A 15,064-nucleotide genomic window follows, 5' to 3' on the forward strand; every position below is an offset into this window, starting at 1 on the left:
TGACATGAACCACAAGGTATTATTTGAAATTTAAACACCCACCCCCGCCAAATAAAAACTGCTTGCTCAAGTGATTTCTAAACCACATCTCGTTCCTAGGTTTTAAACAGATAAACATTCATAGTGATGAAGGTATAAAATTAAACACTTTTCCATGTAACTAAACTTCTAACCAGCATATTACAGAAAACTATTTAGATAGTGTATCCTCTATTTGCACATTATGACAAAGCTCTTTACAAAATATCCTCAGAAGTATTTTTTGTATTTTATCAATATAAAACCTCTCTCAACATGTAAAGTTGAAGACAACTTAAAAGGAACTGAGGAGGCTTGAAAATTAAATAAAAAATGTTTAATAAAAATCATGGTTCATGTTTAGATAGGAAACAGTCTCACCACATGACAGAGGACTGACGTTATCATCACATGACAAAACACGTTGGTAGCTCTTCTGAAAATGTCAAACTTTACAAGTGAAATGGCCCTTAATTTATTACCTTTTTCAGCTCATACTCCATAATTTTGAGGTACAGAATATTAATAATTTTCAAATGTTGATGTTGAAATTTCACACAATTCTCAATAAAGCCATTGTCCATTGACACACACACACACACACACACACTAGAGAGATTAATCTGAACAAAATAATACACAATACTTTGTTAGGATTACTGCCACTACAGTACTATGTTAGAAGTCTTCATGATACCTACTCTACTTGTCCCCATAAAGAAAGCTCACAAAAACAACAAAGGCTTTGTCCATTAATGACAATGGAACAAACTAAAACCACATTGTCCTAAATCTGATTTAGCTGAAAAGTTCCGCATTTGACCTGCAACGCCTAGATCCAGAATGGAAGATAAAACAGGACATTCTGGCTAAACCTACAAAAGTTGAACAAAAAGTTTTAAAGTGAATGTGACATAGATTTAAAGTAGGCAAAATAAAGTACAATGGTAAAAGGGGCATCGAAATGACTGAAAAAAAATTACATAACTAGATTTAAAAAAGACTCAATGATCCTTGCGAACTAATCCAGAGTCGGGTTGGACTAAATTGCACAGCTGCCAACAATGTGTGAGCTAAAATAAGGAAAATAAAATATGCCAATTTTTAATAATTGTTTGGCATTGTTTTTGTGACTCCAAGGTGTAATCATAACTATCAAACAAAAGCAGAGCAGAAGTTATTATTATAGTTGGCCCATGAACGATTCACCCATTTGTAATGAAAATTCACTTCAATAGTTAGCCATTTAACTGAACGGTCTTTTACAAAAGTAAATGCACAAAAATATATTTTAAGATCTAAATTAAGGGGAACAACACTACCATTATGTTAAGAAGACCACCATTAAAAGAATCAACTATTTTTGAATTGCTTGTTAAAAATAATGACCAAGTTTATTTCATTTTGGTTGTTTTTATTTTGGTACAATTTATATGTTAGATAGTTCATCTTGAACAAAACCTATGTTGCTGGATCTATATATAATTTAATCACACACAACCTGGTAAAATCTGGAGATTATAATATATATATAAAAATAAATATCACTCCTTTTAAATTCACACGCATTGAGAAATAATTTGATTATTCCCAGCTTCATGAGGGCTTACAACTCAAATTTAACAATCATTGGTGCAGTTCTTTAAGTTTGTGCACGCACATGAACTAATAAAATGGTATAATCAAATATAAAACTAAAATCAAGCTTGACTTGGAATTCCAAAGCCAACAGTAATAAATCACTATTACAACAGAGGAATTTTAAAAGGTACTAAATTAGTTCCAATGGCAACCCAAATAAGGGTGGAAAGGGGTGGATAAAACAAATTCATCAAAATAAATGGAATGATTAGTTTTTAATTAAATTGATAGTGGTGGAAAATGCACCCAAGGGATTACTAGAATAGCTGACTAGGTTGCTATATTCTAATATTCTTTTTAATATGCTAGATTTAAATTTTCCTAACAATATATTAAATTTAGTTTAATGAAGCAACATGCAAATTCACGTGGTTTTAATGAATGAAATATTAATTGTGCACGTCACCTTAAGTGAAAGCAAAATGGGTATGATTATTAATTACTCATGAGATATAGTTCACAGAAAACGCCGTATCAACAAATCTAATCAAATATTCCAGGCAATTGTAACTGAGAATTCAAATACTTTTTTAATGGTAAGCTATGCAACTAAGGGCACCATCATAAGAATGTTTGAGGGAGACTAAAATACAAATATTGGATCACAACTTCTGATAGGTTTCAACTGCATTTTCCAACAGATAAACCCATAACTGGATTATTCCTAAACACAGGCTCCAGCTTGGCCTTTCTCCGAGCACTGATCTAACACTGGAGTACATGAGTTGCACCAGTGGATTTGCAAGGAGTTCATCAGATAAGTGCAAACCTCTGCAAATGTCCTAAGCATTTGGAATATAATTTAGACAGGGAGGTATTTGGGCTCAGAGAATTTATTTGCAGGTGAATGAATATTCCAAACACTGTTCATTTATATTCCATATATGAAAACACTTAATTTCTCCTGAAACTGAAGGTATTGAAGCAAGTCCATGATAGACAAAAACTCTACAGTAAAAAATCATCTACAGAATGGTCATGAATTCTTAGGCAAGGATGCCTGTCAGAATACACATTAAGCATATCACTGTTGAGGTCTTTAATAAATCTTCTGATTGAAGAGTTTCCCTTGTATTTGTATGAAAAGGTGCTGACTTCAACAAGATGTCTTTCAGGGAACATTGTAAACATTCTTGGGTGGTCAGCTTTTCAGATTTCTCATTGTGTATAATTATACTAGACTGCATTTAATCGTGTTTCTGGTAGATCAGATGCTAGACAGCTGTCAGAAATGCAAGATAAAATCTTCAGCATGAGTGCATTATCCTCAGCGTCAGTGTGCATTATTCAGAACTTTCAGCATTTCCTTTTGCTGAAAAGGACATCAAGCTAAACTGAAAAACATACTCAAATGCAAATTTAAAACTAGAGGGGGTAATTTTCAGCAAACATTCAAGGACATATGATAATCTGACATTAAGGTATATTTGCATTGATGGCATCAAATGTTAAATGTATCTAGAACTACAGGACTGCTTGGAGTCTGTAGACTGGGCAATGTTCAAGGACTCAGCAACGGACTTGAATGAATACGCCACAGTGGTTACAGACTTCATAAGGAAATGTCTGGAGGACTGCGTTCCAACAAAAACCTTCCGAGAGTTTCCTAACCAGAAGCCTTGGATGAACCATGAGATCCGCATTCTTCGGAAGACCAGATCCCGGGCATTCAGGTCTGGCGATGCAGAGGTCTATAAGAAGTCCAGATACGACCTTGGTAAGGCCATCAAAAAGGCCAAAAGGGACTTCTGCTCTAAGCTGGAGGATGAGACGGATGTTCGTCAACTGTGGCAGGGCTTGAATGCCATCACCTCCTACAAGGCAAAATCAGGAGGCTGCTCAAACGACAGCGAAGCATCACTCCCTGACGAGCTCAATGCGTTATACGCACGGTTCGATAGGGAGAATAGTGATGTGCCTTCCCGAGCCCCCATTCGCCCTTACGATATTACAGTTACAGTCATAGTCACAGAGGCCGACGTCAGAAGATCCTTCAGGGGTGTGTACCCTAGGAAAGCGCCTGGACCTGATGTTATACCCGGTCAAGTTATCAAGACTTGTGCAGACCAACTGGTGGGAGTTTTTGTGGACATTTTCAACCTCTCACTTCTGAGATTCCCACTTGCTTTAACAGGGCATCAATAATACCGGTGCCCAAGAAGAGTACGGTGACGTGCCTCAATGACTATCGACCAGTGGCACGAACGTCTGTGATGATGAAGTGCTTTGAGAGGTTGGTTATGGTGCACATCAACTCCAACCTTGTCAAGAACCTCGACCCACTGCAGTACGCTTACCGCCACAACAGGTCAACGGTAGATACAATCTCACTGGCTCTCCACTTCGCATTGGACCACTTGGACAATACGAGCACTTACGTCAGGCTGTTGTTTATAGACTACAGCTCGGCGTTTAATACCATCATCCCTTCCTAGCTGGTTACCAAGCTCACGGAACTGGGTCTCTGTGCATCCCTCTGCAATTGGATCCTTGACTTCCTCATCCACAGGCCACAGTCCGTTCGAATTGGTGGAAACACTTCATTCTCAGTAACAATTAGTACGGGAGCACCTCAATGCTGCGTGCTCAGCCCCCTCCTTCATTCGCTCTATACCCATGACTGTGTAGCCGGACACAGTGCGAACTTCATCAACCAGTTTGCCGACGACACCATTGTTGTTGGACGAATTACAGATGGAGATGAGTCAGAGTATAGAAGTGAGATCGACTGACTGACCAAATGGTGCCGGCACAACAACGGGCCTCTCAACATCAGCAAGACCAAGGAACTGATTGTGGACTTTGGTAGGGGAAGGATGAGAACCCACAATCCTGTTCACATCAATGGGATGATGGTGGAGAGGGTCAAAAACTTCAAATTCCTGGGTGTGCATATTTCCGAAGATCTTTCCTGGACCCAGCACACAGATGCAATTATAAAAAAGGCACATCAGCGACTCTACTTCCTGAGAAGATTAGGGAGATTCGGCATGTCGACGAGGATTCTCCTAAACTTCTACAGGTGCACGGGACGGGAGAGAGCATTCTGACTGGTTGCATCGTGGCCTGGTTCGGCAACTTGAACGTCCAGAAGCGGAAAAGACGACAAAAAGTTGTGACCACTGCCCAGTTCATCACTGGCTTTGACCTCCCCCACCGTCGAAGGGATCTATCGTAGTCGCTGCCTCAAAAAGGCAGCCAAAATCATCAAGGACCCACACCATCCTGGCCACACACTCATTTCACCATTGCCATCAGGAAGAAGGTACAGGAGCCTGAAAACTGTAACATCCATGTTCAGGAACAGCTTCTTCCCTACAGCCATCGGGCTATTAAACACAACAATGAATAAGCTCTGAGCTCTGAACTGCAAAATACTATATTATTATTGCACTATATTTGATATTTATTGAACTTTTTTTCCCCTTCCCCATTATGTACTATGTTTACATATTCACATATTCTGTTGTGCTGCAGCAAGTAATAATCTCATTGTCCCATCCAGGACATATGACAATTAAACACTCTTGAAGTAACTGAGAAAGTCAACATGTGAAAACTTTGCACAGTAAGTAGTATTTAATAAGGTACTGTTGCCAACTCCGAAAATGATACATAGACTCAAAGGACAGTGGATAGAATCAATATGCAAAAATCACAATGTACAGAATCACAGGTAGACAATGTCACATTTTAGATAAATGGTCCAAATTAATAAGTGGGAATCTAGCAGTTCCAAGAATCTGCCAAAGTATTGCCATAGTCCTATTTACAAAGAAAAATTCAAAGGGCTTCTTTCCGAATAGTTATATTTCTCAGATGGAATGTTTGTCTCCTGCCGGCTATGAGAATGAGCATTGTTTGCATATGGAACAGGACTACAAATTTATTTATTTTTTAGAAAACGTGTCAGTCAGTAAAATATTGACACCCATGTAATCTCTATATCAAACTCTGTTATGTTGGCAGTAAACTTAATGCCATTCAGTAATAATCACAGATTAATTATACATGCAATGTGGCATCTAAGTCATAACAATGGTTCTGCAAGCTTTGAGAAATGACCTCAAGCTACAATAGCCACCACCAGCTCCCCACACACCTTCAACCCTCCCTTTTCATACCACCAACTTCAAACCCACTGAGATCATTAGTGTCAGCTTCCGACAATCGTACCTGCCTCCAAAACAGAATCCAATTCTCACTCGCAGAAAGGTCTCCCAGCACTGCAACTAATTCTGAATTATTACTATGGAATGTCACTGTATATTCAATGCAAGAGGATTAGCTGAATATCACCCAAGGTTTAGAATCTGGTGAAATTGTTTAACTGGCCAAAGCTTCAGATGAATGTGCATCACAGAACTAATAAAACTATGCTGTAAAAGGCTGGCAGTGAAAAATGTGTGCATTGGAGATGGTCAAGCAGATGTCTCAACCCAAGAATACCCTTATATTTTAAAATGTGGCAAAATTCTCCAAGGTATTTAGTTATTGTTATTATTAGTAATCCGAGTATGTACTTGTTGGACAAGAAGCATAATCAAAAAGAACAGGTATCTTAAATTAAAATGTATTTCTGTCATGTTTGCAAGCATGGGTATTCAATGAGATCATGCATGACATAAGAACTGCAATGGCAAATGTGGCAAGCAGATCTTTACAGCTACTTCCATTTTGGAATAAAAATTTCAGAAGTTGGCAGGGAATTGCTATTTTTCTCTTTCCTTCCATCAGATAGAAACATTTTAAAGAAATCAACTTCATGAAACTGAAAATGAATCAAAATGTTAATTATTGTTGAGAGTGAAATTTCACTTCAAATCATTCATCTGACTTCAAGTAGTACCTCTTAGGAAAAACTGATTGCGTCCATGGATGATTCAACATTTTGGAATAGAAGTCATATTCTAAACCACTCAGCTAATGGAGATACTCATTTCTGAAACCCACAAGAAACACTGTATTTTTGCCAGCAAGTAAAAGTATTTTTCTGCAAGCCAGCCAAGATCTATCTGTGATTTTATGCAATTATTTTGCATGGTATCCAGCATTACATCACATGCTACCAGGACAAGATATACTTTCCAATATACTTTTCTCCTAGGAAAACAGTGTTCCTATTTACTTTGAGTCCATAATGTACTCTGCATTTTGCTTAAGTACCATGATGGTTTGTCCCATTCCATAAATAACTTTACATTCAATAAATGGTACTTACTGGAAAAGTATATGTGGCCTAGAAGGAATTGGGGTCACGTATAGCTCAGATTCCCTAGCTAAAATAGGCAAATGTCCCAAACTTCATCTTAAAGTGAAATCAGTAAGAACATTTCATTCAAAGTAGGTTTTAAAATAGAAAACTATTTGATATAATTTTAGTACAGCTAAAGCAAATACTTCAGCAAAAAAATGTACACAATGACAGAACAGAGCTTTGCCAATGAATTTTGCAACATTTAGCTCAGCATTTTAAGTTGTAATTAATTATTTTATGAGACTTCCATAAAAAATGTTAAATGCATAGATGTATTTGTAACCACTGGTGTAGATGATTACGTTACATCATTATATTGTTAAGACAAAGTTAATTTTAACCTTTACAGTAAATTTAAGCTGCTATTTGGAAATTATGCAAACCAAAATATAACTATTATGCTTTACATTTTCTTTTTTAAATAAATGTAAAAAATAATCTACCAGTGTTGCAAGTTGCAATACTGAAAGCACTGGGGTAGAGTGGAAGCATTTTTATTACAGTTTATATACAATACCATTATTTGTTTTGCAATAGTGATTGCAGAAACATAAAAACAGATTAAAACGCAGTATAAAGTGCGGACCACTAGTACTGGTGCTGTAACATGTTTCATTCAAAATGCAACTATAGTGTGAACTATAGTGTGAGCAAAATTCTAGATGTCAAATTGGCAAAGCTTACTTTCAAAAGTCACAGGATGATATTTTGACATTACTGGTACCTATACTGCAATCTAAGCTTAATACTTCAGCTTGCATCCTTCCTTAGCCTTGCAGAGCTGAAGATACATTAAGCAAGGAATGACTCCCCCATCCAACCTCCATAATCAGCATTATTTAATTTTTACGTGTTAATGTAAGTTGCGTACAGGTGTTAAGATTCTTCAAATTACATCCTCTTGAGGAGGTACAGCTTTAAGAAATGCCATTTGCAGCCACCTATGATTTGATGTCTGTTGATTCATTCAATACATTGAAGTCAACGATGAAGGCATCGCCATCATGGGAATGAGCTGATGGTATAAAGTTCTGTATTGCCCACATTCTATTTAGCAGAAGCAGGTTAATTGCTCATCATTTTGTTTATGAGCTTCCATTGTTTAATTTTAGCTATTCCCACTGAAAGTCCAGTGAATCCTGAAAACAATTTGGACCTTAGAATCAATTAGTCAGATTAACGGTCAGTCTCAAGGAAGTTTAACATACATTGCCTGTAGCTTGTCATCTAAAGGCCCAGTTTTAACAGCTGTGGGTACGGAGAGATTCCCTGTAGCTGCACCAGATTATCCAGTGAAGTATATTTAGATTTGTCTGTGGCTGAGTGAAACCTGTAAGTGGTACAGTGTCAACTTTCACCATAGCAGCAGCCTTCACCTATAATTAGCTCAGATTATTCTCATAGTGGAGCAACAGCTGCAATCTTTTTGTGCTAGCTGGATCAAGAAACATTTGGTAGACATGGGAACTTCATGATGATACAAGAGTGTACAAATAGAATCATTTCAAATAACGTAACTTTTGAGTAATGCTATAGAATATTAAGCATGGTTTAATATGTTTTTGCCTCTCTTCGAATAGACTTCATTTCACATTTACAACCAGTGTTTCATCAAAATATGCACTGTGAGTTGGCAGTGAGTGGTGCTGCCTCATTGTTCCTGCAAGCCAGTTTCAATCCTGGCGCTGAATTTGTCTGCTCTCTTGATGACTGAATGAGCTTCTGGGTGGTCTAATTTCCTGTCACATCCCAAAAATATGCCAGTGGATTATTTGGCTACTCCTCAATGTAGGTAAATGGCAAAAGCACCACAGTGGAGTTAAAGAGAATGAATTGCAGGGAACCAACAGCCTCATGTTGTATGCACTATGACACATTACACCCACAGAAATATAGCAACTTGCATTAAACAGAATATCTAATGATTTAAAATGGCACAAATATATAACCATGAAACAGTTTAAGCTATTGGTGCAACTGTGTAGATGTTAGGGCAGCATATTGGCGCAGCAGTAGAGTTGCTGCCTTACGGAGCCAGAGACTGAGGTTCGATCCAGACTACATTTGCATGTCTGTACAGAGTTTGTACATTTTCCCTGTGACCGCGTGGGTTTTCTCAGGGTGCTCTGGTTTCATCCCACACTACAAAGACGAAGATTTGTAGGTTAATTGGATTATGTAAACAGTCCCTAATGTGCAGGATAGAACTAGTAAACAGGTTGGTCAGAGTGGACTCGGTGGACCTGTTTCTCCATACTAAGGTTTAACTGATTTGATTTAAAAAGTGAATATTAAAGTAAATAGCCAGAAGAACCAGAAGAATGAAAAGTTCTGGGGAGTGGATGTGTATATCTGCATTACTAAAGAGTGCAATAGGAATAGTACAGGGAAAGCTATACGGGAATTACTGTAATCAGAATGGGAAGACCGGTTCCAAATAATGTAGGCCCCATTGAGCTAGGCAAGAAATGAAAGAAAGTGGTGGATGTCGGTGACATCATTCAATATAAACTTGCAAGAGCATCGAGGAAGTGATAGCACATCACAGCTGGATGACATTTATTAAGTTTTCTTAAAATTGTGTGCGCTTAGCAGAGGCAAAGACTACATAATAACACCAGTATTACTGTGAAATGTATTTTGTCCTTGTCATTATTTTGAGGCTTCCTTCTGAGAAAGTAATACAAGGTTTTGATTTAGGTTATTGAAACCGTTAAAATTTAAATGTAATTCACAAATTAGAAACATAGAAACATAGAAAATAGGTGCAGGAGGAGGCCATTCAGCCCTTCGAGCCAGCACCGCCATTCATTGTGATCATGGCTGATCGTCCCCAATCAATAACCCGTGCCTGCCTTCTCCCCATATCCCTTGATTCCACTAACTCCTAGAGCTCTATCTAACTCTCTCTTAAATCCACCAAGTGACTTGGCCTCCACTGCCCTCTGTGGCAGGGAATTCCACAAATTCACAACTCTCTGGGTGAAAACGTTTTTTTCTCACTTCAGTCTTAAATGGCTTCCCCTTTATTCTAAGACTGTGGCCCCTGGTTCTGGACTCGCCCAACTTTGGGAACATTTTTCCTGCATCTAGCTTGTCCAGTCCTTTTATAAGTTTCCATAAGATTTTACCCCTCATCCTTCGAAACTCCAGTGAATACAAGCCTAGTCTTTTCAATCTTTCCTCATATGACAGTCCCGCCATCCCAGGGATCGGTCTCGTGAACCTACGCTGCACTGCCTCAATCACAAGGATGTGCTTCCTCAAATTAGGAGACCAAAACTGGACACAATACTCCAGATGTGGTCTCACCACAATTCAAAGTGATATACATTTTAATGCAATTTTGCAAATTAAGTGATTAATATTTTGTTTCATTTATATTGCACACAGTATAATGATGTAGATTAGTTGGTTAAATGAGTGTTGGTGGTGAATGTTTTTGTAGATAACACTGAATAGTTCATCATCAATGTACCAACCACCTTTCAAGTCCTGGCAAGCTTGTACATTATTCACTCTTTGCGGCAAAATTAGAAAACTATTCTTTGCACCCTATTTATCTTTATAGTGCATTAAGAAAAAATACAGCAATTGTTAAATATTTTTGAAATTGTAAAAAATTACACATAATTGACAGGCTCAAAATCATATTATAGCACAATTCCACAGATTTAAATTGCATCAAACTAAACATCTTTGAATATCTTGCTCCATGAATTATCGTGGTAAACGGCAAGTGAACTTCCAAAATTGAGTAGAGACAAGCTGCATGCTAACAGATGTCACTTTCCTCCTTTGCCTGCAGGGACCCAAATGCTTGCACTTCCCACCTACATTCAATCCTTCTCCATTAACATGATGAGAGTGCTACATAATGTGAATGGAGATGCCCTCAACTATATTGTCACAAGTATCGTGGTCCATCTATCAACATGTACAGGGGAGATGTGTCTGTAACGAGTAGACGATGAATGTGGAAATGCCAAAATATTTCATTTCGCACAAAAGATGATTTTCAAAGCATCATCTTCATCAAAAGATTACAATTGGTATGTTGAATTCCTTATTCTCAACTGCAGTGCCCTTTATGCCACACGATAACACACTATAGCAGCCCATTTTGGTGCTCAATATTCAACTGTATAAACACAGATTTGCAAAGGTATGTAAAGCTCAATAATAAATTAAATTTGAATTCAGCAGCCCAAAGATGAGCTATCATATTTACTTAAGCTTTTGCAGACTGGCATCTTAAATATATTTGTAAATGACACTTTCACACGTTAAGGCATCACATTTCACTACATTCACAAATTCTAGTTTTGCAGTATGAATAATTGGTCTCTACTAATTTATTAGCACCAAGATTTATCTTTTCAAAAAAGGATTTCTCCATTTTCACTATCTTTTTTGCTCTCTCTTCAAAAGGCTGATTCCTTGCTTTGGCTCCACATGTGCAATGGCATTCTTGTATCCACGAAGTGCATCAATTTGAGATCATATTACTCTGCAACCATACATCTGTATTTTCTGTAGGAACCCCTGAATGATAACATGTGAAAACACCAAGCACATTCCCTTATTATTGCCCAGTGCCAGATTAACAAAATGAGCCAAGACTATAGATCAAATCTAAAACCTTAAAGACGGGTTAGCTTATTTGGTGGCTTAAGTGAATGGTTTACACACAATGGAGAAATCATGTTCATGAATATAAATAAATAGCACAAAATTAGTTTTAGACTGAATAAATCAAATTCCAATTCTGAACCATGATATTCTGGATTATTAAAATGGGTTTGACCAGTCATATGTTGTTAATTCTGCGTAAACTAAATAAGGGCAATTTGATTGAATGATCTCTAATGCTGTAACTCCTATTTCTATTCAAAAATCCAGGATGCACAAGTTGGCTTGAATCATGGATGATTATGTGATAAGTCCAGACCTCTTTGCTCCTATACTCAACTCCTCTTGTTATGAAGACCGCTTTCTTCACTGCCTGCTGTACCTGCCTGCTTACTTTCAGTTACTGCATGCTAGACTTTCAAGTCTAGAGATTTATCAGCAAGTAAGCAAGATAATGGTGGGAATTCTGCAATGAAGGCTTCAGCCCACTGTCTGAAACCACAGGGTCTCCCAGCCCATGCGTAGTCAGGGATATAATCAAATATTAACTGCACACAAAAAGCTTAACACCTCGTAGACTCGGTCAGATAGAATTTGTAAAGAAAGGAAATGTGGTTGTTTATCATAAAAACACTCAGCATTTAACTGATCCAAGGTCCGACAAAAGGGATTTATGTCATTTTGACTATAGTAAATAAATTGAAAGATAACTCAACAACTACTTCAAAAGTGCTTCCTTCCTCTGCGATTTATAACAAGGAAGAGCCGCCACTTTTGGGAACAAATTAATCAAAATTTAGTCTTTCAAATTATATACCTGCAAAGCTGAATATATAATGTTGTTCTTTATTTAATCCGTATTTAAGAGATTGGAGGCTACAAACAAGTTAACCTGACATCAGTGGCAGGGAAAATGCTGGGGTGCGTTAAGGAAATAATGACACAAGGAACTGTAGATGCTGGTTTACCAAAAAGATACCTAACGTGCAGGTGTAACAGCCAATCAGGCAGCATCTTGAGAGGGCATGGATAGGTGACATTTGGATCTGAATATTATTTTTAAGAAATGCATTACAGGCACAATTTACATTGTGCAAAAGGTTAGTAGTAATAAGATGAAAATTTACCAGGATGAGTACATATGTATGTTTTCTTAGTTAATAAAGCTCTTTTAAACAAAAAAATCCTTGTATAAAATAGGTTAGATTACTTACCATCATCAAGTGTTATATCCTGCAGTCCAATGGTCTGGAAAGGTAGCTCATTGTCCTCTGGCTCTTGTTTAATGTTCAGCGAAGCTCTCTCTGGTGTTGAAAATGGGGAAGGATTACACACATTGTGATGCGTCAGTGGAGGGGGCCCTGATAGATTGTGTAGCTGTGGTGAAGATTGTCCAGAGTGTGGCGAATGTCCCAAAGGATGAGTTGCTGTTGGGGATGGCGATGAGGCTGGGCCTGGGTTTGGAGAACAGTACATTTGTTGCATTTGTTGACATCCCAGGTTCATTTGAAGTGGACCAACTACATCAGGCTGATAAGATATTCTTTCATATCCCTGGCTAGAAACAGAATTCATGGGAAGACCTGGTTGTCCATTATACATCATGTTAGATTGCATAGGCTGGTAAGAAGGCCCAAGAGGTGGAGCTGGTTTTGGGAAAGACTGGTGCCCCAAGGGAGCCATGATAGGGCATTCAGTACCCGGGCTAATGCTTCTTGATGGCAGATGCGGCAAACATGGTACTGATGGAGAAATCATCGATACATATGTTTGCTGCAGTGGAGGTCCAAGGTTCCTCTGTGAAGCAGATGTCAAATTTTCATGGTGTCCAGTATCCGCTGAAGGCAGCTGAGATCCAACTTGATGTAGACCAGACATATTAGCTGTATGTGCAATAGGCAATGGAAGAGTAGGAATCGTGGGCATTTCCAGCTCATCGTTATGTTCCCGCTTGATTAAAACTGCGAAGATGATAAAAAAGAATTTAAGGTTATGGATAGACACATGCGAATGCACCAAATCATACTGAATTGACACTATTTCTCCTTTAATATGGGACTAAAGCTTAACAGGTACTTTACCAAATAGAGGCTGTGGACATCAAGACTTACACAGTGTAAAGTACATAGTTTAAACTGACATTTTAATGCTCCTCTTAATGACAATGACATTGTCAAAGGATACGAAGATCCTGTGCATTATTGAAAGACTACCAAGAACTTATCCCCTGAAACAACATCATAAAAACAACACAATCGTTCAATTCAGTTTTATTTCCAAGTTGAAAGGTGAAAGATGGAATAAAGTTTTCTTGAGCACTGGTGGATGGCTTGATCATATATGAACATACATTTCTTTAAAAATGAGAGATAACCAACAGAAGTCAAATTATTTCCTCTGGAATGTACAACCATATCACTGTGATTCAAATAAAACCAGGAACCAATTTGCCTAATATCTGGCTTCTAATCGCACAGGAAAAACATTTTTCATCCACTATATCAACAATGATTGTTTTAGTGTATTGAACACAATAATATGATTTTCACAATAAGTGCAATTTTACTTTAAGTATTTTATAGTTTGGAATTTAGTTTGCAAATTGAAATTGTGTACCTTGCAAGATTCTATTTTCGATAATTACACAAGGCATTTGTGAAACAAATGTATTGTTGAACATTAGAATGCTAACTCAGTGTGAAGACAACTACTTCATGATTACATCCTGAAGAAGAATGCACCTGGTGTTCAAACAAACTCTTGCCCACAAGTCACAAATGTGCTCAAGAACCAGGGGATCAAAATTACACGCAATTCCTATGTAAATTGCCTCAACTGAATTAGCAATTTATTTTTAGTAGCAATAAGAGGAAAACTGAACAGATGACTCTCTCTTTAAAGTGAACCCTTTAAAAATAATGTTCATATCCTTTTATACAACAGATTCAATAGCAGCAAAATAACAAAAAAGTAGTGTCAAAGCTAGCACAACTCAAAGCAAAGGGAAGTATCCTGATCTATACAATACTTAAAAAATGTAAAGATCAATATCTAAAAATCTGTATATTACAACCAGTCCCTAACCACAATAGTTTTTGTAAGTTAAACTTACAAATTGGTAGAAGTGCAACTCGGCTCTAGGATAGTATGGAAAGAGTTAAGAAAAATTCCAAACCAATTTTTTTCCACGCTGTGCAGCCAGATGATATCAAAAACTTCAAAGCACTGGTAGTTTGATCCCATTTAAACATATCAAATGATTTGAGACAACAAACATTAACAGCTGTGTTCCACATCTCCACCCAAATTATTTTTCAAGGCATACTCATAAACATCATTTTTACTGGATCATGCATTAAATTTTATAGCTTTGCATTCACCAATGATAAGCATTTTAATATCATAAAATAACTCATTCTCAGAGTATCAGAAATATTATGATACAGATGATGCCATTCAGCCCTTCCTATTTGTGCTAGTTGAAAAATAACTAGCTAACTCAATTCTACCTTCCAG

General features: G+C 37.4%; 1 protein-coding gene across 2 annotated transcripts in view; it reads right to left on the reverse strand.

Annotated features, from left to right (window-relative positions):
* The window catches only part of nfatc3 (nuclear factor of activated T cells 3), a 112,852-nt gene that overhangs the window by 19,530 nt on the left and 78,258 nt on the right, over positions 1-15,064 (reverse strand). For both annotated transcript variants that reach the window (XM_033036302.1, XM_033036303.1), the window contains exon 9: positions 12,763-13,509. In XM_033036302.1, coding sequence (XP_032892193.1) covers positions 12,763-13,509 — 747 coding nt within the window. The remainder of the gene's footprint in view (positions 1-12,762; positions 13,510-15,064) is intronic.

Source organism: Amblyraja radiata, chromosome 17, assembly GCF_010909765.2.
Source record: "Amblyraja radiata isolate CabotCenter1 chromosome 17, sAmbRad1.1.pri, whole genome shotgun sequence".
NCBI lineage: Eukaryota > Metazoa > Chordata > Chondrichthyes > Rajiformes > Rajidae > Amblyraja > Amblyraja radiata.